Genomic DNA, 25,970 nt, shown 5'->3' on the forward strand with positions numbered 1-25,970 from the left:
ACCCCCACCCCCACCCCCCAAGCCATTTTTTTTCTTCTACAAATCTGATTTTTTCACCATTGACCCACCACCCACCTACCCCACAACCCCCAAGCCAATTTTTTATTTTTATTTTTATTTTTTAAGTTTATAAATTTTATTATTTTTTTAAAAAAATTGATCTCGAGTGGTGGGGGCGGGGGTGGTCAGCGGTGAAAAAATCAGATTTGTCGAAAAGAAAAAAAATTAGCTTGGGGTGAAATTCATTTTTGTGTGAAACTTTATGCATTTTTTGTGTAAAAAGTTTTGCATTTTGGATAAAAAACAAAAAGAAAGTAAAAAAAAAATTGGCTTGGGGTAAGGAGGAGAGGGGGGATGGCGAAAATACCAAAATTTGTAAAAATGAAATTCATTTTTGTGTGAAACTTTATGCATTTTTTGTGTAAAAAGTTTTGCATTTTGAAAAAAAAAATTAGAAAAAGGTTGGGGGGGGGGGGTTCGTGGGCGATGTCTGTAATGTACTCTGTCGAACTCGAAATGTCAAATTGAGGGATCTGATTCCAAATTCCAAATTCAGACGGTCAGACTCATGGGCTTTTTTGGGTTTGATAATGGGTATTATTGGATCCATGTGTATTATCAGATCCATGGGTAATTAACCTACCCGAACCATTTTATTTTATCACTTAATGGTTCGTTCCAGATCCGGATCCAACAATGAGTCGATTCTGGATCTGGAACCATAATAATTTTAACGGTTCTGGTCCGGATAATACCCACTCATTGACATCCCTACTTTTGGGCACTATTATTAAGAAAAATAGTGATTTAAGGGTAAAAGTGATATAAAGTGGTGCCCATAACTTTTTGTGAGAGAAGGTGGTTTACTTTTATGGAATACGCCATTATCAATGGGACAAACTAAAAAAGAATGTGAGTCATTATCAATGAGACAGAGGGAGTATTATTTAAAAATCTTACACTAACACATAAATGTAAGCTGGAACACAAAATAGCTAGGGAATTATGCAAAAATAACCGAGTTTATCTCCTCACTAGTACATACATAATTTCGGGCGAAAGGGTATTATCATATACTCCATCCGTCCGCGATATCGTTTCCACATTATGGACGGTGCGGGTTTTAAGAAAAATGGTGAATAGTAGTAAATGGTAGTGAATATTATAGTGAGTGGAGTTTGGATCCCACTATTATTGTGAGTGGAAGTTTGTGGACCTTACTTCTATAAATGAAAGTGAAAACGATATCGCGGACGGAGGGAGTATTATGTTTATCTAGTGTGATGAGGACAAAAATACGCATCGCTACAACACCAAAAGAGAGTATCCAAATTTAGAAAATGCCCACAAGGAACAACGTTGTTTTATCTGGAGCAGTCCTGTAGGGCCCAAAACACCGCCAGAACAAGCAGAAGCCCAATTATGAGGAGTCCATATAAGCCCGTTGAGCTCGTTAGCCCTTAAACTACTTTGACCGAGGTCCAAACTACAATCGCCCCATGATATTGCAAGCCTAACTCCCTGTAGATACAACCCACCCAATGAAGAATTCAATAAGTGCTGATAATCAAGACCGAGATCAAAAAGATTTCAGGAAGATCGGGATAAAAGCATAAAGATAAGCATGAAGATTCATAGTTATGTTCTAAGTCTAGATAGAGTTTTATTCCTAACACAATTCATTGTCATTACCTATAAATATGGGTGAAGTCCTAATGTAAGATCATCGTCAATCATAGTTTTCGTATTAGAATAGCCTCACGCATAAAATCAATACAAAGTTCTACGTTTTATCATTCTTTGCTTTCTTGTTGCTTTCTATCATAGCTGTTATTTTCGGGCACAACATAGTGCTACTTATTTCAACAAACTTTGATCATAGTGATATATATATATATATATATATATATATATATATATATATATATATATATATATATATATATATATAGGGAGAGGTTCAGGAAAGAACCATAAATAAAAGAAGACTGGAGAACCATTTTCAGCCATTCGATCATCAAGATCTACGGTGGATGCATCATCTTGTTGGATGAATGCAGATCCTGGGTTCGAATCCTGAAGGGAGCATTTTTTTTTTATTTTTTTAGTGCATTAATTTTAACAGTGAATGCATTAATTTTTACAGTAGATGCATTAGATTTGATGGTTCTCCCGTTCTCACAAATAATGTAGTTCTCTCTAGAACCACACCCTATATATATATATATAGGCCAAGGTTCAATGAAGAAGGCCTAAATGTAAGAAAGAATAGAGAAGTAATCTCATCCGTTGATCTTATCTAATCTAACGGGCATGATTTGTTCACGCCATGTTCAACGGATTTTATCGTTGAACATGTAGGGGGTCGAAACCCAGAACCCCCAAAAATATTGTATATGTTCACGAATGTTCAACGAAAAAATCTGTTGAACATGGCGTGAACAAATCATGTCCGTTAGATTAGACAAGATCAACGGATGAGATTACTTCTCTCTTCTTTCTTATATTTAGGCCTTTTTCATTGAACCTAACCCTATATATATATATATATATATATATATCTATATCTATCTATACTAATAGAAAAAGTATGTTGGGCACAAAGTATAGATTTCCTTATAACATATTTATTTTTAAGGGCAATTTTGTAAATTATATAATTTAAAAAAATATAATAATTTATAAAATATTAAAATACTACAAAAATATATTAATTAATTACATCACCTTATCCTTAAATGAATTTACATCCCCTTATTCAAATCTATTTGATATATATCTGAAACTTTTTTTTTGAATTTTGAAAAAAAACAAAATCCTATAAAATCTATTTGCTTAACTAGATAAATAAAAATAACAATAAATCACTATATATAAATAAATAGAGTACATATACACTAAATTATATATAAATGTTATCGTACTTTGATATGTATATGTTTGAAAATATAGTATAAATGATAGATTTCTTAAAAAGTACAATCAAATATTTTATTAGTTTAGAGAGATACTAATATATCTTGATATGTACATGTTTAAAATTTTAGTGTAAATGCTAGATTTTTAAAAAAATACAATAAAATATTTTATTACTTTAGAGAGATATTAAAATATCGATAAATTAATAATTTATTAATTTTGATAAATTAAGTAATTTTTTAATTCATAGAGTATTTTCTTAATTTTTAAAAATTACAATTTTAAATCAAGTTATAACATGTAAAAATAAATGTGAGATAATATTTAAATTAAATAAATACATGAATATATCAATATATCGTGCCTAATATTGTTGAAGATCCTAATGATGATAAAGTTGAAGATGATTCAACAATAGATTAATATTTTAATAAAGTTACCAAAGTATTCATGTTGGGGATGAATATGATAATTACGGAAGTGACGTCAGTCATGTCTGGATCGACGGACACTAGCAACTTGAAATCACGAGCAACATTAGAGCCCTCCGATGCCGGTGGGGGTGTCGATGGAAGGGCTTCCGATGCTCAAGTTAGTAAATTGATATAAATAATAGACGTAAGTAACGTAATAAAATAAATAAAATGAAAGAGAAGATATAGTAACAAGTAGTATATCCGGAAGATCGGGATGTCCCAGTGGTCAAAGTTAAAGCTAATGAGCGATGTGGAATAAAGGACGACGGACGTCCGACTCGCAGGGCTAGTCGGGTGATCGAAACCCCTAGAGTGTTGTGAGTATGGAGGCGGAACGATAGCAGGGAAAGCGAGAGTGAGAGATCGTGTGCAAGTACAAGCATTTATACGAGTGATTGTGGATCTTTATCTTGATTAATAAGTTTGAATATATACAAGACGAACCTACGGAGAGGCAACTAGGGTTAGGGTCTTGCTGGAATGCCTGTTGCAACCCTAGCAGTTCCGACTTCTTAGGAAATGATCTCCCGCGAATTTCGCTTGATTTCCCTTACGACCGAGCAAAAATAAAGAGTTCTGCTAATGGTTTTCTTATACTAATTAGGATGCATGTTGATGTTGATCTTAGGGTGCGTGTTGATATGCTTTCTATATGCAATCCGATCACTCGTGAAGTTAGTAAGATAGATCTGCTGTCAGATCCACAAATATCTTCTTCAGAAGTATCCGCAAAATCACTGGCCGATACAAGGCGATTTGTATTAAAGTTGAGGACTGTGATGATAAATTGGATTGTCATGTATACTCTGGAGAGGATTTGAAAAAGCATTGGAGAGGATTTTAAAAAACATTGTGATGATAAATTGGACCGTCAATACAAAGTGAGACTTTACAAATTAGTTGCCTAAGCCTCCTTCATCAAAGCAATCTTTGAAGAACCGGTGTCACGTTTACAGCAGGAAAATGACGAGTTGGTTGTGAGTGAATGTTAGGTCTTTGAAAATGCACTTCCAAAACGTATGAGAGAGGCTTCTTGCTGCTTTTATATACCTCCAAGTCGTGGTTAGTTCCCTCTACTTCTCACTTCCAGAAGCTTCCTATAACCGCTACAATCACCCTACAAATTACCCACTACTTTGGACCATGATTAACCACCATTCCACTTATTAAAAACATGGTCAACTATCATAAAACCTTTATTTCACAACCAAAGAATAATAAAATATAAAAGGAAGGTAAATATTAATTATATACAGTTATTAATGGAGAGTCAAAGTATAGCTTCAAGGCAGACTCCGGAATGTTGACAGCGAGAATGTTATCAGCATTCAACCCAACATTGTCGGAGTCAACATTGACTCTAACACAAAATATCCATTTTTTGTATTTCAAAATTCATTGCAATAATTATTTTTGAATATTTTCTTCTTCATTTTTATTGTACTTCTTTTTCATTTTATTTTTATTTCTTTTTGTACTTATTTATCATGTTCTTTTTTTTTTTCATTGTGATTTTTTTTTAAAAAAAATTTCTGTTTAATCTGTAGATCTGTTCTTCTTATTCTTTTACGATTTCTTTATTTTCTTCTTATTTCTTCTTCGATTTTCTCGGTTGCTGGTCATGCGCACACAACGACATTCCTAGCATTGTTGATGACGGGGAGGAGCGGCAGAAGAGCCGCTTAAATCTACTTGTGAATTCTTCCTCAAGAACTTCTTGATTTAGAGGGTAGTTTAAGAGAAGTATTCGTAGTGAGTAAAGTTATCGGAATGATGAGGAGGTATTGTTTTTTAAAGAGGAACAATGAATATAGCATCATGCTTCAAGACAATATGGGTGGTTTTAGTGAAGATGATGGGCTGTTGAGGGGGAAGCAATGGGGGTGAGTGAGGCACTTTCATGGATAAAGGCTAAAGATTTGACTATGGTAGAATTGGTGACGGACTCTAAGATTGTTGCAGATGCCCCGCGCGAGACCATAGCGGGGGCTCATGGGTTAGCTCGAGTGCTTGTGATTATCCCAATGTGTATGTTTGGGATGAACCTTTTGAATTTGTGGAGGGTCTTCTCCATTTACCATGAGTTTACTCTTGATAAAATCTTTTTAGTTTTGTAAAAAAAAAAATACAACCCATAACATTTTCTATAATATCTCATTTTTCTTTTATGTTTGTGTGATTAAAGTAGTGTTAAGTTCGAGTACCCTATAGTGCGGTCATTATTAAATAAAAAAAGAGTAACGTAGGCCATTGGTTTGTAGTTCTTGGCGAGGTGCTCTTGCAGTCAGGGGCGGAGCCAGACTTTCGCTCCAGGGGGTCCATTTAAAAAAAAAATAAAAAAATAAATTAATTAAAATAAATTAGGAATAAATAATACTAACACAATTATAAATATCTTTTAAATTACAAAAATACATTTCGTTCATACAAAACAACTTCAAAAAATGAAGATGGATAATACTTGGGATTTTGGCAAATAAAATCATGAACTATTTCGAATTTAACAATTTTAACGTGAATTTTTAAATGTGGCGAATTAATCACCATCTTTTCAATTTTTCCAAGTTCGTCCCTCGCAATTTTTTATGATCGTCAGATTGTTGACTTGGAATTTTTGTGGATTAATTATCCACATAATATTCATGTTACGAAAATAGTTTGTAATAAAATTACTAAATATTGAAAATTATGGTGCAAATACATGATACATCCCTTACTTATTTAAAGAAATTTTTAATTAAAACTGAACAACATCGTTTAGACGTCACAAAAACTGTATGAAGATAAATTTATATTTTTTTTTATTTTTAATACTAAAATTACGAAAATATACCTACTTTTTTTGAAATTCCCAGGGGGGCTAGCTCCGCCCATGCTTGCAGTGGTTGCGCCGCGACTGGGTGGTGGAAATTATGGAGTTGAGGGTGTAAAGGCGGTAGTTGTTTTCGTTTTCAGTGAAGAAATTGGGTGTTCTATTAAAAATAATTTTGCGAAATTATTTACGGCTGGTATTGAATTCGCTTTCACCATTTTTTTCTTGGAAACACAATTTAATAAAGCTTTGCAAATAATATGGTTGATCATCTTTGCTGGAGATATATTTCTTCTTGGAAACACAATTTAATAAAGTTTTGCAAAGATAGTTGATCATCTTTGCGAGAGATAGGAGATCCGCCCCCGCCCTAGCTGTTTTGGGGTATTCAGGTGGGTTGAAAGTTTTGGAATTGGAAGGCGAGCTCGAGCTCGATCTCCATCTCGATCCACTCACCCAGTGTGATTTCCCTTACCACCCAGCATATATATACAGTTCTGTTAATGGTTTTCTTGTTCTAATCAAGAATGGTTATGACTCTCTAATGAATCGTGTTGATGTTGATATGCTTTGCGTATGTAATCCGATCACTCGTGAATTTATTAAGTTGGATCTGCGGGATCTGTCTTCAGAAGTAGTATCTGCTTATGGATTTGGGGCAAGCAAAATCAGTGGCCGATACAAGGTGGTCTATATTCACTCTAAGCCCTATGATGATAAATTGGATTGTCATGTATACACTCTTGGAACAGGATCTTGGCAACGCCTTGAAGGTATTCCGTATGTGCACCTGTATGGTGAAGGTGCATTTGTTAATGGAAATCTGCATTGGACAGCAACCATTGGAGAAGAAGCGTCATGGATTTCTTGCTTTGATGTTGAAACAGAATGTTTTAGCTTCTTTAAAGCTCCTCCTTATCTTGCTCATGGATTGCCCTTCATAAGAGTAAGGTCCTTGTCTGCTGTGAGCGGTTGCCTATGGTTTTGCAAGGAAGCATCCGAATATGAAGGTGATACTGGGCGATGTGAGCTCACTATATGGATTATGAAGGAATATGGAGTGGACGAATCTTGGAGCTTGGCATATGTGATTCCTCTTGTTGATAATACCATGTGGCTTGTTGATCCCATCAAAGTTTCCGAAAATGGCGACCTAGTTATGTTAGTGTCGGTATGCTTAACCAGATATCTTTTCTACTACTCTAACAAGAATAAGACTATGCAAAGGATTGATTTGTTTGGTGCAGGGAAGGCCTCTGACTGGGTCGCCTGTGCGATTTTCACTCCCACCCTTGTTTTACTCAAAACTTTAGGTTTAGGTGTGGAGAATGTAATGTCATTGTGATTGTTTGCTTCATTTTCATAATGCTACCATCAACTAAATGTATGTTTGAAGATTGAATTAGTAATGAAGAATATCATTTAGATCAAGGAAACTATCTATATATATTATGGTTCCTTTTGGTACCTTTCTTAGGGGCAATGATGTTGCTCCTGCTTGTATAGTTTGAGGGATTACCTATGTTGTTTTGTGATGAATCATGTGATGACGAGATTGTTGTTTGTTGTATATGGATTTATGCAGAATATGAAATAATTGCAAGTAACAAGAAATCACAATTAATTAAAAAGTAAAATAAAAAAGGATAATAGTGGAACACAAAAACACAGAATAGAGGATAGCATGTGTAAGGATTAATGAATATGTTATGTCTCTTGGAATAGGTGATTAACATTTCAAAGTGTTGAGCTTGTGCAGCACCTCCTCTATCAATGTTAAACTTAGGGGGGTGTATTGGTTGTAGAGTCTGTAGACTTTTTTTAGACTTTGAAACTCTGTGGGTATTCAATCCAGATTTTTAAAAGTCTTTAAAAATCTAGAGGTATTCAATATGAATTTTAAAAAGTCTTAAAAAATACTTAGGTATCCAAAAGTCTGTGCATTTTAAAACTCGATGAATTTTGATGGATTCTCCTTGAAAAATACAAAGAAAGAAATCTCATCTCATCACATGAGATTTCTGTGGATTCTTTCACCTATCTTCTGTCCAGCGTTTGCTCGAAACCAATGAGCATTGGTGGTTTGAGCACCAAGCATCTCAGCGCCGGGTGATTTCACTAGAGAAAGCATAAGAGAGTTCATTAACCCCCAAAACCCGTCCTCAGTTCGGATTGCAGGCTGCAACTCACCTGTCTTAGATCCAATAGTATTCCATCTATTGATGCTACACTTGCCAACCATCTCACTAACTAGAACGAAGGGGTTCAGTAGTCACTTGAGAAATTACCCGATTGACTCTAACTCATTCTTCCCTTTGGTTTAAATCAAGGGAAATTTCTTTGCTTAATTGGGTTCAACATATAACAATCTCCCTCTCGTTGTGAGATTTGGGGCCATATCAAGGGCTGAATATTCCGGCCGAGGCCAAGAAAGGTCTCTTAGATTTGACGCCCCATATATATATTGGGGAAGCTCGAATTGGCCATGAAGTTGAATCTTGTTAGAAGCAAGCCACAATTTTTGTAGGGGATGTTTCTGCCTGTATATGTAAAATCACTATTGATGAATATATAATTCCGGCAACCCATTCAAAAAATTTGCTTAGGTTAGTTTTAGAAAATAGTAACTGATGTTGTTGTTTGAAAATCTTACTTGATGTAACTTTTTAAAAACAAGAGACACAACAGTTCAAGGTGATTGACTTTTCCAATTCGAGTAGGGCAAAGCAACACAAGTTTGCGGATGAAAAATCTTGTGCTGAAGATATTGGTGAGCCTCAAGGCCGTGCTAATAGAGATATTTATGCTAATACAAGTAATCCGATTCAATTCAAATATTAATACTTAGTTAACAAAAATGCAAAGAGTAACCAAGATTCTATTTTATTGTTCACGATTCATAACAATATATGATACGATCAACATATCTATCCTAATTACCAGATAAACTTGGAAACAATAAATATATATAATAATCTAATTCTAGCAGGATCCTGAATTTATAGCTATAATATCTAAATAGAATAATAAAATCTTAAACTTCAAATATCACATATCTCGACAAGATATCAAAATTAAAGGTTATAATAAATATATATTAAATAGATTATAACTATGTATAATATAAAATATGTAGAGGGGTAAAATAGGCAATCCACAAGTTGTCCCATAGAATGCTTAGGCTCTTTCTTCTTGTAATTTTTATTATAAAAAATATCATCCTTACAATCCAACATTTTAAAAAAACGTAATGATAATTGGAAAAATATCCCCTTAATTTTTCAGTATTTTTAATAAAAATATCCCCTTAACTTTTAGTTTTGAGGTTTTGGCAAATAAATTGCTTGAAAGAAGAGAATACTCTTGGAGGATTCAGTTCTTACTTACAAGTAGTCAATGTATGACATTATTCCTGCAGCATAGGGGCATAAGAGTGAGCTTGTTGAATGAAGAAGAAAGTAAGAAATTACTTGGTGAGAAGGTGCTTAATGAAGACGGTTCCCCTTTCCAACTTGAGGAACTGTGTTGTGACAGAATAGGATTAAAGAACACAATTAAACAAAAACGTAAAGAAGACACAGATTTACGTGGTTCACCAATTTGGCTACATCCACGAACAGAGAAGAGAACAGATTTTATTATGCGGCTAGGGTTACATACTCAAGTATTTATAGTATTGAGATAAAACACCCAAATTTGGCTAAAAGCCCGAAATTGCATACCGTTGGGCCGGGGGCGTCTCCGCCCCTCGACCCCCCGACTCGCTGACCGGGCAGCGAGACCCCCGTGTGCGAAGCGGGAGATTCAAGAGACAACAAAAAACTGGGGAAGAAGATTGCAGAGAAATGTGAAGGCCTCCCTCTTATGATAATCACGGTTGCACTGCTCCTATCAAAAGCCAACAAGAGCCCAGAATACTGGACTGGGGTACTCAAACAACATAGTTCAGTCTTCGTGGAAGCATATAATCAAATACCAGAGGTACTTTTCCCAAGCTATGACTACTTACCCCAACATTTAAAAATGCTTTTCCTCTTGGGAGCTTTCCCTCCATATGCTGATCAGAATCCAAACAAAATCAATTATATGTCGATCAGTGCTGAAGGCTTTCTTGAACTGAATGTTGAAAAGAGCTAGTTTTGAATGTTTATGGGAAAAGCTTTCTAAGTGGTATCATCTTGTTCTCGGCACAGAAAATTTTTGGCATTTAAATAGACAATATCGCATGCATTCTTGTGGGAAGCACTTATGTAAGGTACAAGGTAGTAGGATTAAGTTTCTACATGTCTTACGAGGTTGTGATGATGTTATAAAAGACCAGCGCCGCTTGTGTGCCCATTGGAGCGGTTTACTCTACTTCAAACAATTGTATGATTTGATAAAAAGTGATTGTGCATCCACGGCCCGTTCTATCCTTTGTCATAATCCTTATCACCCATATCCAATCCCAATACATGCCATGGGTTTCAAGTTGCTCAGGGTACTATTTGCTTTTTATTTTCTAGGATTCATCTTTAAATAAATAATTTTAATTCGAAGGATTCTAGCAAAATTAATCTTGTAATTATGTTTATCAGAACCGATCACTTACCCATCGTGGGCAAGCATAATGTGCCTACCATTGATGTGACAATTTTAATTTGGAAAGAGAATTAACATATCTTACTCTAATTAAAATTATCTTACTCTAATTAAGATTGCCACATCAATGGTGGGCACATTATGTATGCCCACGGTAGGTAGGTGATCGGTTCTGTAATATTTATATGTATAATATAATAAATTACACAATTGACCTTATATTAAGTATATATGAGGTACAACAGCGATTTGAGATCTATAATTTGTTTAATCTCAATTTGCTTATTATAATTCCTTCTTCTTCTCCGTTTCTTTCTTAGGCGATTTCCACCACCGGATTTTATTCTGCGCTAAGAGCATCAGCATCGCTGGGTGCGATGGCCGGATCAAACCCGGCCTATCGCACCCAGCGCCGTTGCCGCACCCGGGAGCGAAGGGAGGGGGCGTTCGAACGCACTCGGCAATAGTGGGAGCGAAGGAGGGGCGTGTTTTACACGCGGCCCATTTCCGAAAAAAAAAAAAAAATTTAAACGGTCATTTGACCGTTGAAGGCAACGGTCTTCTCGGCCGAATTTCTTTTTTCTTTTTTTTCCTTTTTCACCTATATATATCCCCTTCCCTCAATCACAAACACTACATCCACCAATTCTCTTCAATTCTTAAAAAAAATGTCTTCATCCACCAATTCTTCCAACAATAATTCTTCCTCAAATTCTTCATCCGACGAAGAAGTTCATGTTGATCCCGCACAACTTCCTCCTCTTCCCGATCCTACTCAAGCCCCCGATTTATTTTTTATGAGATGTGCTGTGAATTTTATGACAGTGGCAAGTTCATATCATTTCGATCCACCTCCACCACGCCCGAGGAAGAAGCGGGCAGTGGTTCATCGTGACCGTGAAGGTGGAGCTGAGCGCCTCCATCGCGATTATTTCGCCGTCGAGCCTGTTTATGGGCCACAATTCTTTCGCCGTCGATTTCGCATGAGCCGGGAGTTGTTTCTACGCATTGTCAATGCGCTAGAAGTCGATCCTTACTTCCAACAACGTCCGGATGCTGTTGGCCGCTTAAGCTTCTCCCCGATCCAGAAGTGCACTGCCGCTGTTCGACAATTGGCATACGGAACTTCTGCTGATTGTTGTGACGAATATCTCCGTATAGGAGAGTCGACGGCGTTGGAATGCTTGAAGAAATTCTGCAAGGCCGTCGTTCGTATCTTTGGTGGCACGTATTTGAGGCGGCCAACAACTGCCGATGTGCAACGCATCACTGCAATGCACGAAGCCTGCCATGGGTTCCCGGGAATGTTGGGGAGCCTAGACTGCATGCATTGGGGATGGAAGAATTGCCCCGTGGCTTGGCACGGCGCCTACACTCGAGGGGATCAAGGCGAGCCAACAATTATATTAGAGGCCGTTGCATCACAAGATTTGTGGATCTGGCATGCATTCTTTGGAGTCGCTGGGTCCAACAACGACATCAACGTGCTCCACCAGTCCATGCTATTCAACGATGTTTTAGCGGGGCATGAAGCGGCTGTGCACTTCCTCGCCAACAATACTCACCACACTCGAGGATACTACTTAACAGACGGCATCTATCCGGACTGGCCGGTGTTCGTGAAGAGCTTCCAGTTTCCGAACGATGAGAAGAAGCGGAGGTTCAAGGTGATGCAAGAAGCTGCAAGGAAGGATGTGGAACGAGCTTTCGGTGTTCTTCAGGCTCGGTGGGGTATAATTAAAGGACTGTCGCGTTTGTGGAAGGCGGAGCAAATGAGTTCGATCATGTTTGCATGCATCATATTGCACAACATGATCATTGAGGAAGAAGGTGGAAATGCAAGTAATTTTGACGGTGACGACGGCGAGGGACCAAGTTCTACTCCTCAAACACAATTCAATTCCGGAGCACCACCGGAGTTCGCCGCCTATTTAGCACGGAATGCAAGCTTGAAGGATGCACGATTGCATGCTCGCCTCCGCGACGATTTGGTTGAGCATATATGGGCACGCTTTGGTCCGGTTGACCCGTAGTTCGACGGCTTTAAATTTTTCGAAAATTGGATGTTTTAAATATTTGTTGTTTTTTTAATTTTATTTGTAATGTTTGGATTTTTAGTTGAATGAATTTTATGTTGTTAAAATTGAAGTTGTTTAATTTAAATTGAAAAAAGAATAAAAGTAAAGAGAAAATGAAATTAAAATCTATTGCACCCGGGTGGGTGCAATACCATTGTTGGAGTGGGTGCAATAGAAGTGAGACCCATTCTATTGCACCCACTATCGGTGCAAGCATTGTGAATGCTCTAATTGTAGTTGATTTTAAGCTTCATTTTGGAGGAAAATTGCAGAGCTAACTCATATTCTGAGCTGATAATTTGAAGGCGCTGAAAATACAGGGCCCATATAATTATATATAGGATATTTTATTATTAGCTTTATTGGCGTGCGTTTTCTCTTACGAAAACTAGTGGAAAACCATGTGTTTTCACACTTTTATCATTCTTTTTACATGATCTTTAAAGTGAATAAAGGATTCATCTTTAAAAATACAAATTTTCATTCTTTTTCACACGTAGTGGAAACCTTGTGTGTGGATGAATACAATTTCAAAATAATATAGCAGCGGAGTATAAGGCGTTGATGGTGGAGAGCCTCAACCACTCTCACTTTAACAATACCACCTTCAAAAATCCTTATTCTGTTTCAGATCTTCCACCACCACCACCACCACCACCACCACAATCATATTTCCATCAAGTCATGGCTGCTTATGCTGCAGCGGCTTCTCTCAAGAATACGATTCAGCGTATTCTACAATCGTCTCGCATTTCTATCGTTTCCCACTCTCCGCAAATAGTACCCTCAGCTGATTGTGGTGCAGCGACTTTTCTCAAGAATACGATTCACCGTATTCTACAATCGTTTCACATTTCACTCTTTTCCCACTCTCCAAAAATCTTACAGCCTGTCTACGACCAGATGAATAGCTTGCAGAAAGTTCTGCTAAAACTGGACGAGACCAGCTGCAGCAAGATCAGGACGGAGGTGAATGCTGCGGATAAACTCATAAAAGAGGCAATTTGGGAATTCGAAGATTTACTCGAATCCCATATCTTACCTCAGATTCTTTCACAGCTCGAAAGCGAGAGAAACAACTTGTCATTCTCTGTAGATCTGCAGAGTCTGCAACACCATGTTGATTGCTTCGTCGAGATGGTGAAGATGATGGAGGTGGAGTACACTAAAGAAATGAAGAATATGGCTGAAGAAGAAGGCGAGCCTATTTCCTCCAGAATCGATTCTGGTGGAATGATCAAGTCAAAGATGGTTGGATTATCTGATGAATTTCAAGAAGCCAGAGATGATCTTCTTAACGGTAATGACTATTCGATTATTGGGATGGCGGGCGTTGGAAAGACAACTCTTGCTAAACATATTTTTGAAGATCCATCGATTCGGAGCCATTTTGAGTTTCGAGCATGGGTCAAAGTGGGCAGAAAATGCGAATCCAATGAACTATTACGTTGCGTTCGAGCTCAAGTGGATCCCAACGCTCATGAAATGCTTATCCAAGGAGGTGATGATGATAAGGAATTAGTTCGACTATTGAAAGAAAAATTGAACGATAAGAAATGTCTCATCCTGCGTACAATGGAGTATCCGCTGCATCCAATATGTTATAAATCTGCTGAACGTCATTATTGGGCGACTGCTCCAGATTTGGAGGATCTTGGTAATTACTAGGTCCAGCATGGTCATGCACCATCCTTTCGTAGTTATTGTATGATCCATCATCCTCATCCATTATAATATGTTATGTCGGCACATACAGCGGTGCTTCCCCGTGAGAAATCCAATTTGTGTAATTCAGGACAAATCCACGCCTAATAACATGTTTTCTGACCGTAGGTACATCTAAATACGCTTGATTCTTGCACTTCTTACACGGGCACCTAATGTTACCTTCTCCATTTGTGTGCGCCGTTTGATTTCTCGCCCACTCAAGGAAAGTCTCAAGTCCCGTTTCAAATGCAGTACGATCATTGTATCTCGCGTACATCCACATACAATTATCACTCATTCTTGCAAATTCTAATTGAAAAAAACAAATAAAATATAATAAATTACTTGAAATCTAACAAAATTTCGGCAGCATAACCCTACTATCCTAACTACCAAGTGCTCGACTCTACCAGCAGCTATAGTGACCATAGTGGTCCTAATTTACTAAGCCTATACTAGGTCTACCCGGCCCCCAATGTCGAAGCAATAATACAATACAAATAAAAGCAATAAAAACTAGGGTAATTAAATTAGGGTAAATATCAGTTTATGACCCATCGTTTGAGCGTTTTCTCAAATATATCCCACCCTAAGCATATTTACAAAACAATACCCATCGTTTCATTTTTTTCTTATTTGTGGCCCGAAAAAATAATCCGGCGACCGGTATTTGACGTGTCTGGCCAAGCGCCATGTTGTAAGTACACGTGGAATAAAAAAAAAAAAAAACTAAAGAAATTTCATATCTTTAAATAATGGTAAGCATGATCTGGAGCTTCTTAATCCCATAACCAATTGGGACCAATTTGGATGCTCCCCAGAAGAATCCTGGCATCTTAATACTTCGAACACATTCTTCAAGCTTCTTCATGTCTGTCTCGTCATCTCAGGGCTTATTATCCATGAGAACAGATGACTTCCCACTTTCTTTATTCTTAGCAGGTGCCTTGGCTGCTTCCCTCGCTTCTGCAGCCTTCCTTTCCTCTGTCTCATCGCCAAAGAGATCAAGATCATCATCATCTTTCGTCAACTGACTCCCGGAGATGTATGACTTGCCGGAGAGGAAGGCATCGAGGGCCTTGAGGCCGGATTCTGTGTGCAGATCTGAGAAGGTAACCGCCATCTTCAGAGCTTCTCTCTGCATTTTTCTCTTCCCTTTCTCCTCAATATCTGCTATTTTCCATTAATTGCTTTCACATCTCGGAACCAATTGCTTCAAGTTTACTGGACCAGCAAGCAGCTGGTTGTATCACGTGAAACCGTCCTGTTCACGGCGAGGGAGAGAGAAGAAGAAAATTAGGGATTCGTAGATTTTGGGGATCTTGGTGTTTTGAGTCAGGGTAGGACTGAGGCGGCAAGCGGCGGCGGCTTTGTTGCAGCTGTTCGGTGGTAAGGGAGATAAGGTACGTGCTGTCGGTGAGAGAAGAAGGCGGTGGTGGAGCTTCCGTGGCCGGCGAGCGGCGGTGGCGATGTCAGAGAGGGAGAGGGAGATGGAAAGAGGGGGAAAAGCCGGCTGGAATGGCGACGTTGTTGCTGCCGTCCGGTTGAGGCGAGAAAGGGTAGACGATGGCTGCAGGTGTCGGTCGAAGTCAGAGAGAAGGAAGGCGGCACCGGCGTAGGGGAGAGGACCTAGGGTTTTTGAAATTTTGGGGATTTTTGGTGGGAGGAGATGAGGGGGACGAGCGAGAAAGTGAGTAAGAGATCAGAGATGGGGGAGAATAACCGGCGACTTCGCCAGAACAGGGGGCGTGGACAGAGGTTATCTGTGTGAGAATGAGAGGGAGCGAGAGTGGCTAGAAGATGAGAGAGTGAATGAAGGGGAGAGAGAGAGAGAGAGAGAGAGAGAGAGAGAAAGAGAGGCGCATACACGTGTTTTCTACAAATTTGTTTTATTCCACGTGTACTTCCAACATGCCGCTTGTCCGAACACGTCAAATATCGGTCGCCGGATTATTTTTGCGGGCCACAAATAAGAAAAAAATGAAACGATGGGTATTGTTTTGTAAATATGCTTAGGGTGTGATATATTTGAGAAAACGCTCAAACGATGAGCCATAAACTGATATTTACCCATTAAATTAAATACAATCATTTGTTGGGTGAAGATCCTTAAATAATCAATTTCTATCCCAAAGGGAGAAAATCCTTAAGAAATTGATTAAATCTATCCCACAATATATAATAACATAACATTTCATAAACACATAGCACATAACATTTAATTTAACAAAATTATCCAACATATATAAATTATTCTAACAAACAACTTAAATTAACAACTTAAACTAATTGATTAAACTAATTACACATTTCATTATATATAAACTAACAACTTAAACTAATTAATTAAAATTAATCATGCTTAATATTTAATAAATTACACTAATAATTTAAAATTAATCATGCTCCATATAATTTATTATAAACTAACAAACTTAATCATTAATTCTTCATAATTAATTAACTAGATCTAACAAATAAATCTATTTAATTAACATAAATACATAAATAATTAAATAAATAAATAGAGAAACAAAAAGCGTACGGTGGTGGTTTCCGGCGGGGTGTCGTGAAGAAGGCGGCGTAACGGGGTCGTCGAACTACAACAAAAATTAGTGAAAATTAAATAATTATATATATAATTAAAATGAGAGAGAGAGAGAGAGAGAGTTACCTGGGCACGGCGATGGCGGGTGGCGACCGGAGAAGCAGCAGCGGGGGGGGGGGGGGGGGGGGGGGGGAAGGGTGTGCGGCGCAAAGTAGGAAAAAAGGGCTCTGCACGCCCTAATATTAAAATATTATCAATGACATTTACCATCGCTAGTGGGTTGGTAATGTTATAAAATTAAATCGATAATGTTCATAATATATTTACCAACGGCGTCGCCTACACTAGTTAGCGGCGGCGGTTTTGCCGTCGGTAATTGGTCGGTGACTGAGAAAAGGTGGGTCATCTGAATTTCTGTCGCCGTGCCCTCGGTATTTACCGACGGCCTCTCCGTCGTCGCTATTTTCCGCCGCTAAATCGCGTGTTTTTTGTAGTGTGTGTGTGTGTATATATATATATATATATAGATTGATTGAAGAAAATTAGAATGGAGTGATTGTACGACGCCACGTAGAATAGAATTTATTTTGTTGGAATATTTATATAATGATTTTTTATATATGTAGTTTTTAAATGTATCATGATTTTTAGATTTTTAATGGTTTTTAGATATAGAAATTGATTAAAATTTGAAAAAAATAAGAATGAATGAGAATTGAGAAAAATTAGAATGGAGTGATTGTAGGATGCCACGTAGGATATGATTTATTTTGCTTTAATATATATATATATATATATATATATATATATATATATATATATATATATAGGGGTGGGCTAGAATAAAAACACTCTTAAGTGTATAAAATATAAACGCTTTTTAATGTACGAATTTTATGTAGAACACGTATGAATTTATCCAACAGAGTTACGAATTGCGAAAAATAAATTTTTGTTACCTTTGGGATTCGAACTCAGGACCACGAATTCATCCAACATGGTTACGAATCAACCGTAGATCTTGATGATCTAATGGCTGAAAATCATTTATATTTTATACACTTAAGAGTGTTTTTATTCTAGCCCTCCCCTATATATATATATATATATAGAACAAATCGGACTTTGTTTTTTTGTTATTTATAAAATCAATGATCCTAATAACAATTTATGAAGTATTAGACTAAAAATAAATATCTAAAACAAAAAAGATAATGCTAACAAGGGCTAAACGTGAGTGGTGCTCACATAAGGTATGTAGCATAACATTCCTATATATATATATATATATATATATATAGGAAGAGGTTCTAATAAAAACCTCTGTTAAAATGAGAACTAGGAACCTAATCTTGACCTTTTAAATATTAGATCTAATGGTTAGGATTTAGTCAACAAAAGAAACTGTGCATCTATTATATTTTACTGTACACTTAAAAAATATGCAATTTATGCAATTGAAACCAACAATGCAAAATACTCAAGCAAATCGAAATTGTGCATCTATGCAATTGAAACTGTGCATCTATGCAATCAAAATTGTGCATCTGTAGTTTAATCTCAGCCCTCTATTTTATTTAAATCAATGGCTTTAAATTGGTTCCTAGTTTTCATCTTAACATGGGTTTTTATATTAACGCTACCATATATATTTATATATATATGGTAGGGTTAACATAGAAACCCCCCTTAAAATGAAAACTAGGAACCAATTTAAAGTCATTGATTTAAATAAAATTGAGGGCTGAGATTAAACTACAGATGAATAATTTCGATTGCATAGATGCACAATTTCAATTGCATAGATGCACAATTACGATTTGCTTGAGTATTTTGCATTGTTGGTTTTAATTGCATAAGAGCACTCCCAGCAGAAATCCCAAAATTATGCTCCTATATTCCTCCCTAAAGCTTCCCTATTTAATTTTAGGATTTCGATTTTATAAATGGATACACCAGATCTCCTATTTTCTACATAAAAACAATAATTATGTGTGAGCCCTACTAATTATAAACTTAAAATAAATTTAGGGTGGGTGTAAATTTAAGATTGAATTTAGGTGGGTGTAAAATTTTTTGTGGGCCCCATCCAATTTAGGGGATCTGCTGGATGCATTTTTTATCTCATTTTTAATTGTTTTAGCTTAAATTTAGAGTTAGTGATACATTTAGGTGATCTGCTGGGAGTGCTCTAAATTGCATATTTTTTAAGTGCACAGTAAAATATAATAGATGCACAATTTCTTTTGTTGACTAAATCCTAACCATTAGATCTAATATTTAAAAGACCAAGATTAGGTTCCTAGTTCTCATTTTAGCAGAGGTTTTTATTAGAACCTCTTCCTATATATATATATATATATATATATATATATATATATAGATTCGAATCAACACAAAGTAAAGGAGAAACTATTATTAGTTCGTTTTAAAAAGTTGAAACGTAAAAATCGAATCAAACCATTGATTTTCAAACTATCTAATTCGATTTTCCTTTCAATTACTAGTGGAAATCAAACAAATGGATATGTTGACATCGAATACACCGAAAGTTATTACTAATTATTTTTGAATTAATTATATTTTGTACCTTTTACATTTAAAATGTTTTTTATTCAAACAAATGGGGGCCATTGCATCAGATTTGAAGCTGGATGCGTAACTAGTTTCTTCGCTTTCTGTGTTGAAATTAGTGTTTCCATTCCTATGCAACGATGGTTCCCAATTTAAGAAACTGGAAAAAAGGTGCTGTTCGACCCTCCCTAAATTGTGTCATCAAATCTTTAAGAAATCTTTTTTCTGACGCAGCATGTGATAAAAAAATCTCTCCTATCTTCATTCCCTTCACTATCTTCCTATCTTTTTCAACACAAGTCTCATATCGGAGTTTCTATTATACTCTTGAAAAACCCCTCTCAATCCATCCCAAAATGAAGCCAGATTCATTCAAAATCTACCACCAGAAATCATCACGGAGATCTTGTTAAGACTACCTGTTGTAAGCATTCCAATAAGCAAATGTGTTTGCAAGCGATGGCTCCATCTGCTGGAGTCTGATGCATTTGTCAAGTCTCATTTTGCCAGATCCGCCCCCGCCCTAGCTGTTTTGAGGTATTCAGGTGGGTTGAAAGTTTTGGAATTGGAAGGCGAGCTCGATCTCCATCTCGATCCACTCACCCAGTATGATTTCCCTTACTACCAGCAAGCAAATATATACAGTTCTGTTAATGGTTTTCTTATTCTAAGGAATTGTGGTTATGATGCTCTAATGGTGGTTGTTGATTGGCTTTCCGTATGTAATCCGATCACTCGTGAAGTTATTAAGCTGGCTCTGCCTTCAAAGCCAGAACTACCTTCAGATGGAGTAGCTGCTGTTGGATTTGGGGCAAGCAAAATCACTGGCCGATACAAGGCGGTCTGTATTAAACTTGTGCCCTATGATCATAAATTAGACTGTCATGTATACACTCTTGGAACAGGATCATGGAGACGCCTTGAAGGTAATCCGTTTAATTATTATCATGGTTCAGGTGCATTTGTTAATGGAAATCTCCATTGGATAGCACACATGACTGGAGAAGCGTCATGGATTTCTTGCTTTGATCTTGAAACAGAATGTTTTAGCTTCTTTAATGCTCCTCCCTATCTTGCTCAAGGATTGCCCTTCATAAAAGGAATGTCCATGTCTGCTTTGAGCGGTTGCCTATGGTTTTGCAAGGTAGCATCCGAATATGAAAATGATGGTGGGCGACGTGAGCTTACTATATGGATTATGAAGGAATATGGAGTGGACGAATCTTGGAGCAAGGAATATGTGATCCCCCTTGATGGCTTGAGGTCTGTTCATCCCATCAAAGTTTTCGAAAATGGCGACCTATTGATGTTAGTGACGGTACGCTTTCCAAAGCGCCTTTTCTACTACTCTAACAAGAATAAGACTATGCAAAGGATTGATTTGTTTGGTGCAGGCCCTGACAGTGTCGAGTGTGGGCTTTTCACTCCCACCCTTGTTTCACTCAAAACTTTAGGTTTAGGTGTGGAGAATGTAATCTCATTCTGATTGTTTGCATTTTCATAATGCTACCATCAACTAAATGTATGTTTGAAGATTGAGTTATTAATGAAGGAAACTATCCTATATATGTAAAAGAAAATTATGGTTCCTTTGGTACATTTCTTAGTGGCAATGATGTTGCTCCTGCTTGTATAGTTTGAGGGATTACCTGTGTTTTTTTGTGATGATTTATCTGATGATGAGATTGTTGTCTGTTATATATGGATTTATGCAGTGATATCTGTCAATATGAAATAATTGCAAGAAAAAACTGTAATTTTTGGGGCCACTGCATCAGACTTGAAGGTGGATGCAAGATAGGAAGTGGTTTCTTCGCTTTATGTGTTGAAAACTGATGCTTCCCAATTTAAGAAACTGGTTTGTTCCACCCTGCCTAAATTGTGTCATCAAATCTTTAAGAAATCCTTTTATAAATTCTGCAATCGATCTCATTCATGGAAGAAGATTTCTCAATCTATGGTCGCATAAATTCTCTCTCCATTCTTAGGGATGGCAATTTATCCGCGGGTAATGGATACCCACAAAAACCCAAACCTATTAGGGTGGGTTTGAGAGACATTGATATCCACGGATAGTTTCGTGGTTGCAATTCACTATCCATTTAGTTCGTGGGTATGGGTTTGGATACTTACTATCTATACCCGCGAAACCCGTTTATCAGCGAAAAATATCCGCAAAAATACCCGCCAATTACCCGTGAAATACCCATCAATTACCCGTTAACTTTGTTATAAATTTATAATTAAATTTTATTTCGTGGGTATCCAATGGATAGTGGGTAGCGAGTATCCGGCGGATAGTGGGTGGCGGGTATTCGACGGATAGTGGGTGGCTGGTATTCGACAGATAGCGGGTGGCGGATACCCGATGGGTAGCGGGTTTGGATACCATTTGATATCCATGGATAGTTTCGTGGTTAAAAATCACTATCCATTTAATTCGTGGGTATGGGTATGAATAGTCACTATCCGTACCCGTCGTACCCGATTGCCATCCATATCCATTCTCCCACTTCTCTTCCGAGGCTTTTCAACCTAAGTGGCCCAAAATCGATTTCAGTTGTGTTAATGAATTAAAGGATGCTATTGAATTGTTTCAAAAAATGAAGAGTATGCAGCCGGAGCCTTCTGTTCTCGTGTATAATAAACTTATGAGTGTTAGTGTAAAAATTGAGCAGTACTCTTTTGCCCTTGATGTGTTCGATGAAATGCTTAGGATGGGTGTCCCTGTTAATGTTTACACGATGAACATTGCTGTCAACTGTTGTTGTCTCTTGAAAGACATAAAATCTGGCTTTGCTATAATGGGTCTATTTTTCAAGAGTGGTCGCGAACCAAATGTCACGACATTCAACACTCTGATTAAAGGGCTGTTCTTAAATCATAAGGTGGTCGAGGCTGGGAAATTGTTCAATAAGCTTTTGCGTTTCAGAATATGTGAGCCTAATGATGTGATGATTCTGGCGATGGTAGATGGGCTTTGAAATCATGAAATGTCCTTCCAGCGAGAGATTTAGTTCGTAGATTCGAAAGAAGTAGGTTGAGACCTAATGTTGAGGCTTATAGTGCATTACTCGACGGGCTACGCAAATCTGAAATGGTGGATGATGCTTTCAGCTCCTATCCAGGATGATCAACAAGGGTATTTCACCCGATGTTGTTACGTATAGCTCGATGATTCAGGGATTGTGCGACCTAGGGAGACTGGAGGATGTTAAGGTTCTTGTGAATGAAATGTCTTATTCTAATATTTCTCTCAATATCTTTACTTTCAGTATATTGATTGATGCATACTGCAAGAAGAGAAAGATGAAAAAGGCTGAGGATTTGTTGGAAATTTTGAAGCAACGTAACGTATGCCCTGATGTTGTCACTTATAATACGTTGATTGATAGGTATTGTTTGAGAGGGGAAATTGAAAAAGCACGACAAGTTTTGATTCCATGGTTGACAAGGGACTTAAGCCTAATATTGTTAGCTACAACTGCTTACTAAATAGATATCACAAAAAGGGGAGAATAAACGAAGCTTGGCTTCATTTTCTTGAAGTTCCTTGTAAAGGTTTGGAACATAATACATGTACTTACACAACCATGATACATGGATTGTTTAGTAAGGGTAGATTTGTTGACGGCTGGAAGCTTTTCAAGGATATAGAAGCTCGACGAGTAAGTCCTAACATATATATTTATAGTACATTGTTGGATGGGTTGTGCAAGAATGGGGAGATGGATGAGGCTCTTTCTTTTCTGCACATGATTGAAGGGAAAGGAGTTAATCCTAATAGAGTCACGTATGGGGCTGTCATTAATGGGTTATGCAAAAATGGGAAACTTGATGTTGCCAGAGATCTTTTCAACCAACTACCTTCTAGGGGTGTGCAACCTAATGCTCGTATATATAATATGATGGGGTTATTGCCATAAAATACATCAAGTTTGCTAATTTTTTGGTTTATATCATCATTTTTTTTTGCCAGAAAATACATGAATTTATAATTTATTCGTAATTGTCCCACCATTTATAATTTCGCCCAAATTAATTTGAGGTGACTGCCGAAATTGCCAACGTGGCTGCCGGAATTGCCAAATCACACATACACACACTTCTCTCTCTTTTTCACAGACACACATGTACACACACACAGCCACTGCGCCGCGCGCACACAGGCACTCCCCCTTCTTCCTTCTCCGGCGACGGTAGCTTCACCGCCGCCGCCCCCCTCTCATACTCAAACTTCCCTTTCGTCTTCTTCTCCACCACCACAACATTACCTTCCCTAATCTCATTCAAGCAACTCAAAACCTCATCCATGGAGAGCCTAGCCTCCTTCTCCGCCTGCAGGCGTCTAAATGCCAGTGGCGCCACCACCTCAATCATCCTTGCAGTCTCCGCATCCATCCCATACCCAAGGGACTCGTCAACCAGCTCCTCGATCGCGCCACTCTCGATCCGGGCCGCGGTGAGGCTGGCCAGATTGATCTCGTCGATCTGGGCCGCCGCCTTCCCCCACCAGCAGAGCCCCCTCTCCGCCGTCCTCCCCGACTAGCAGAACCTCCCCCCTTCGCCGCCCTCCTCCACCAACAGAGCCCCCCTCCGCCGCCCTCCCCCACCAGCAGACCCTCCCCCTTCACCGCCCTCCTTCACCAACAGAGCCCCGCCTCTGCCGCCCTCCCCCACCACCAGCAGGCCCTCCCCCCTTCGCCGCCCTCCTCTACCAACAGAGCTCGCCCTCCAGTCTCTCTCCCTCGACCAAAACCACCAATCTCTCTCACTCGACCAAAACCACCAATTTCACCATGCTCAATTATAGATCTGCAAATTGGAAGACTTTAGGTGAAGGCGGCAGAGATCGAGAGGAGAAGTGATGGCGACGGGGTTGGGGGAAGGGGAAGGCTCCGCTCACCGGGCAGGAGAAGTGGCAGCGGCGGCGAGTGAGGGAGGGGGACGGTCTGTTGGGTTGGGGGGGAGAGAGGGGGGAAGGGGACGGTCTGTGGGGAGTGGCAACACATCATCATTCTCAAATAAATTAAATGCCACGTCAGTGCCACATAAGCCACGTAAATGACACATAATTTTCGATTTCGCCAGAGATATTCATCGTGGGATTTTTACGAATAAATTATAAATTCATGTATTTTTTAGCCAAAAAAAAGGTGATGATATAAATTAGAAAATTGACAAACTTGATGCATTTTATGGCAATAACCCCTAATATGATCATTGGTGCACTTTGTCAAGAAAGTTCTACGGAGGAGGCAAAATGTTTGCTTACAGAGATACAGAGTCTTGCTTGTGCACCTAGCGAATCGACATACAACATCATGACGTGAAGTTTCCTAAAGAAGAAAGAGCTTAGCAAGGCAATACCATACTTGGAAGTAATGCGCGAAAAGGGACTCTCAGCAGATGTTTCTACTCTGTCCGTGCTCGTTGATCAAATACAAGGACAAACTAAAGATGATGTTCTTCTCAAATTGATGAAGGATGTTTTGCCAAAGGATTTTGTATCATAGTCATCTCGTCATCTGAGATGCAACCAACTCAGGCTTTGGGCTGATCTCCGTGTCTTTTTATTTCTTCTATTTTTTTTTCATCTAAAGATTTTTCTTGTGATTTTTGGAAGGGTACTTGCTTGCGTTTATTTATGGGTGGTTTTTCAATTAGTTGATTTTTGTAATATATCTCATGTTGTGTGCAAATATATTCTCATATATTCTAATAATTCAATTCATATGCGTATGTTGCAGAAATGGATATTCATTTATTTTCTTCTACGTTTGTGGTACTCTTAAGTATCTGTCCCCTTTGAGCAAGAAGCAGCCTTCTAGCTGAAGTGTCTCTTTCCTAGATTAGTTTCTTCAACTTATTGCATATCAAATTAAATATCACTATAAGAGTTTTATTTTGATATTTTGTTTAAATATTTGATTTAAAATGTAAGAGTTGTATTTATACTTAAGATTAAATTTTTTAAAAATTCTCTCTTATCTCTCCTCTTTTTTCGAATAAATCTATTTTTTTTATCTTTGTTTTATTCTTTTTACTCATTATTATGCCTTTTCATGATACCAATTTTGATCATTTATGAACTTTGCAGGGTGTCCAAATTGGAGCAATAATGTTCAATGGAGATATAGATAATTTTGTCCGAAAATTTGAGGTGGATAAGACATATTTAATCTCTAATGAGGAGGTTAGATAGTTTGATGGACGATATCCTAGCATACATCCTGAAAAAGAATTGATTCTCACAAAGTACACTGTTGTGACTG

The 25,970-nt window shown here is 37.8% G+C and overlaps 2 protein-coding genes and 1 pseudogene across 2 annotated transcripts; 2 read left to right on the plus strand and 1 right to left on the minus strand.

The window, feature by feature from the left end:
• Positions 1-15,148: 15,148 nt before the first annotated feature.
• Positions 15,149-16,545, minus strand: LOC131002364 (elongation factor 1-beta-like). Its single transcript, XM_057928858.1, has one exon. The coding sequence runs from the start codon at positions 15,715-15,717 to the stop codon at positions 15,460-15,462; it is 258 nt and encodes an 85-aa protein (XP_057784841.1). The 5' UTR covers positions 15,718-16,545; the 3' UTR covers positions 15,149-15,459.
• A 3,280-nt stretch (positions 16,546-19,825) lies between these two features.
• On the plus strand, positions 19,826-21,409 carry LOC131002365 (putative F-box protein At5g50220). Its single transcript, XM_057928860.1, has 2 exons — positions 19,826-20,621; positions 20,736-21,409. Exons 1-2 carry the CDS (start codon positions 20,390-20,392, stop codon positions 21,179-21,181), a joined length of 678 nt encoding a protein of 225 aa, XP_057784843.1. The 5' UTR covers positions 19,826-20,389; the 3' UTR covers positions 21,182-21,409.
• An 845-nt stretch (positions 21,410-22,254) lies between these two features.
• LOC131002366 (pentatricopeptide repeat-containing protein At1g12775, mitochondrial-like) lies at positions 22,255-25,425 on the plus strand (annotated as a pseudogene).
• The last annotated feature ends 545 nt before the right edge of the window (positions 25,426-25,970 follow it).

The sequence above is a fragment of the Salvia miltiorrhiza genome, unplaced genomic scaffold, assembly GCF_028751815.1.
Source record: "Salvia miltiorrhiza cultivar Shanhuang (shh) unplaced genomic scaffold, IMPLAD_Smil_shh fragScaff_scaffold_112_2, whole genome shotgun sequence".
Taxonomy (NCBI): Eukaryota; Viridiplantae; Streptophyta; class Magnoliopsida; order Lamiales; family Lamiaceae; genus Salvia; species Salvia miltiorrhiza.

Excerpts from the sequence above, each read along its gene's own strand:
- LOC131002364 (XM_057928858.1), bottom strand. The coding sequence starts at position 15,717 with ATGCAGAGAGAAGCTCTGAAGATGGCGGTTACCTTCTCAGATCTGCAC.
- LOC131002365 (XM_057928860.1), top strand. The coding sequence starts at position 20,390 with ATGGTGGTTGTTGATTGGCTTTCCGTATGTAATCCGATCACTCGTGAA. Across the intron at positions 20,622-20,735 it reads ATCATGGAGACGCCTTGAAG|AATGTTTTAGCTTCTTTAAT; the intron begins GTAATCCGTTTA and ends ATCTTGAAACAG.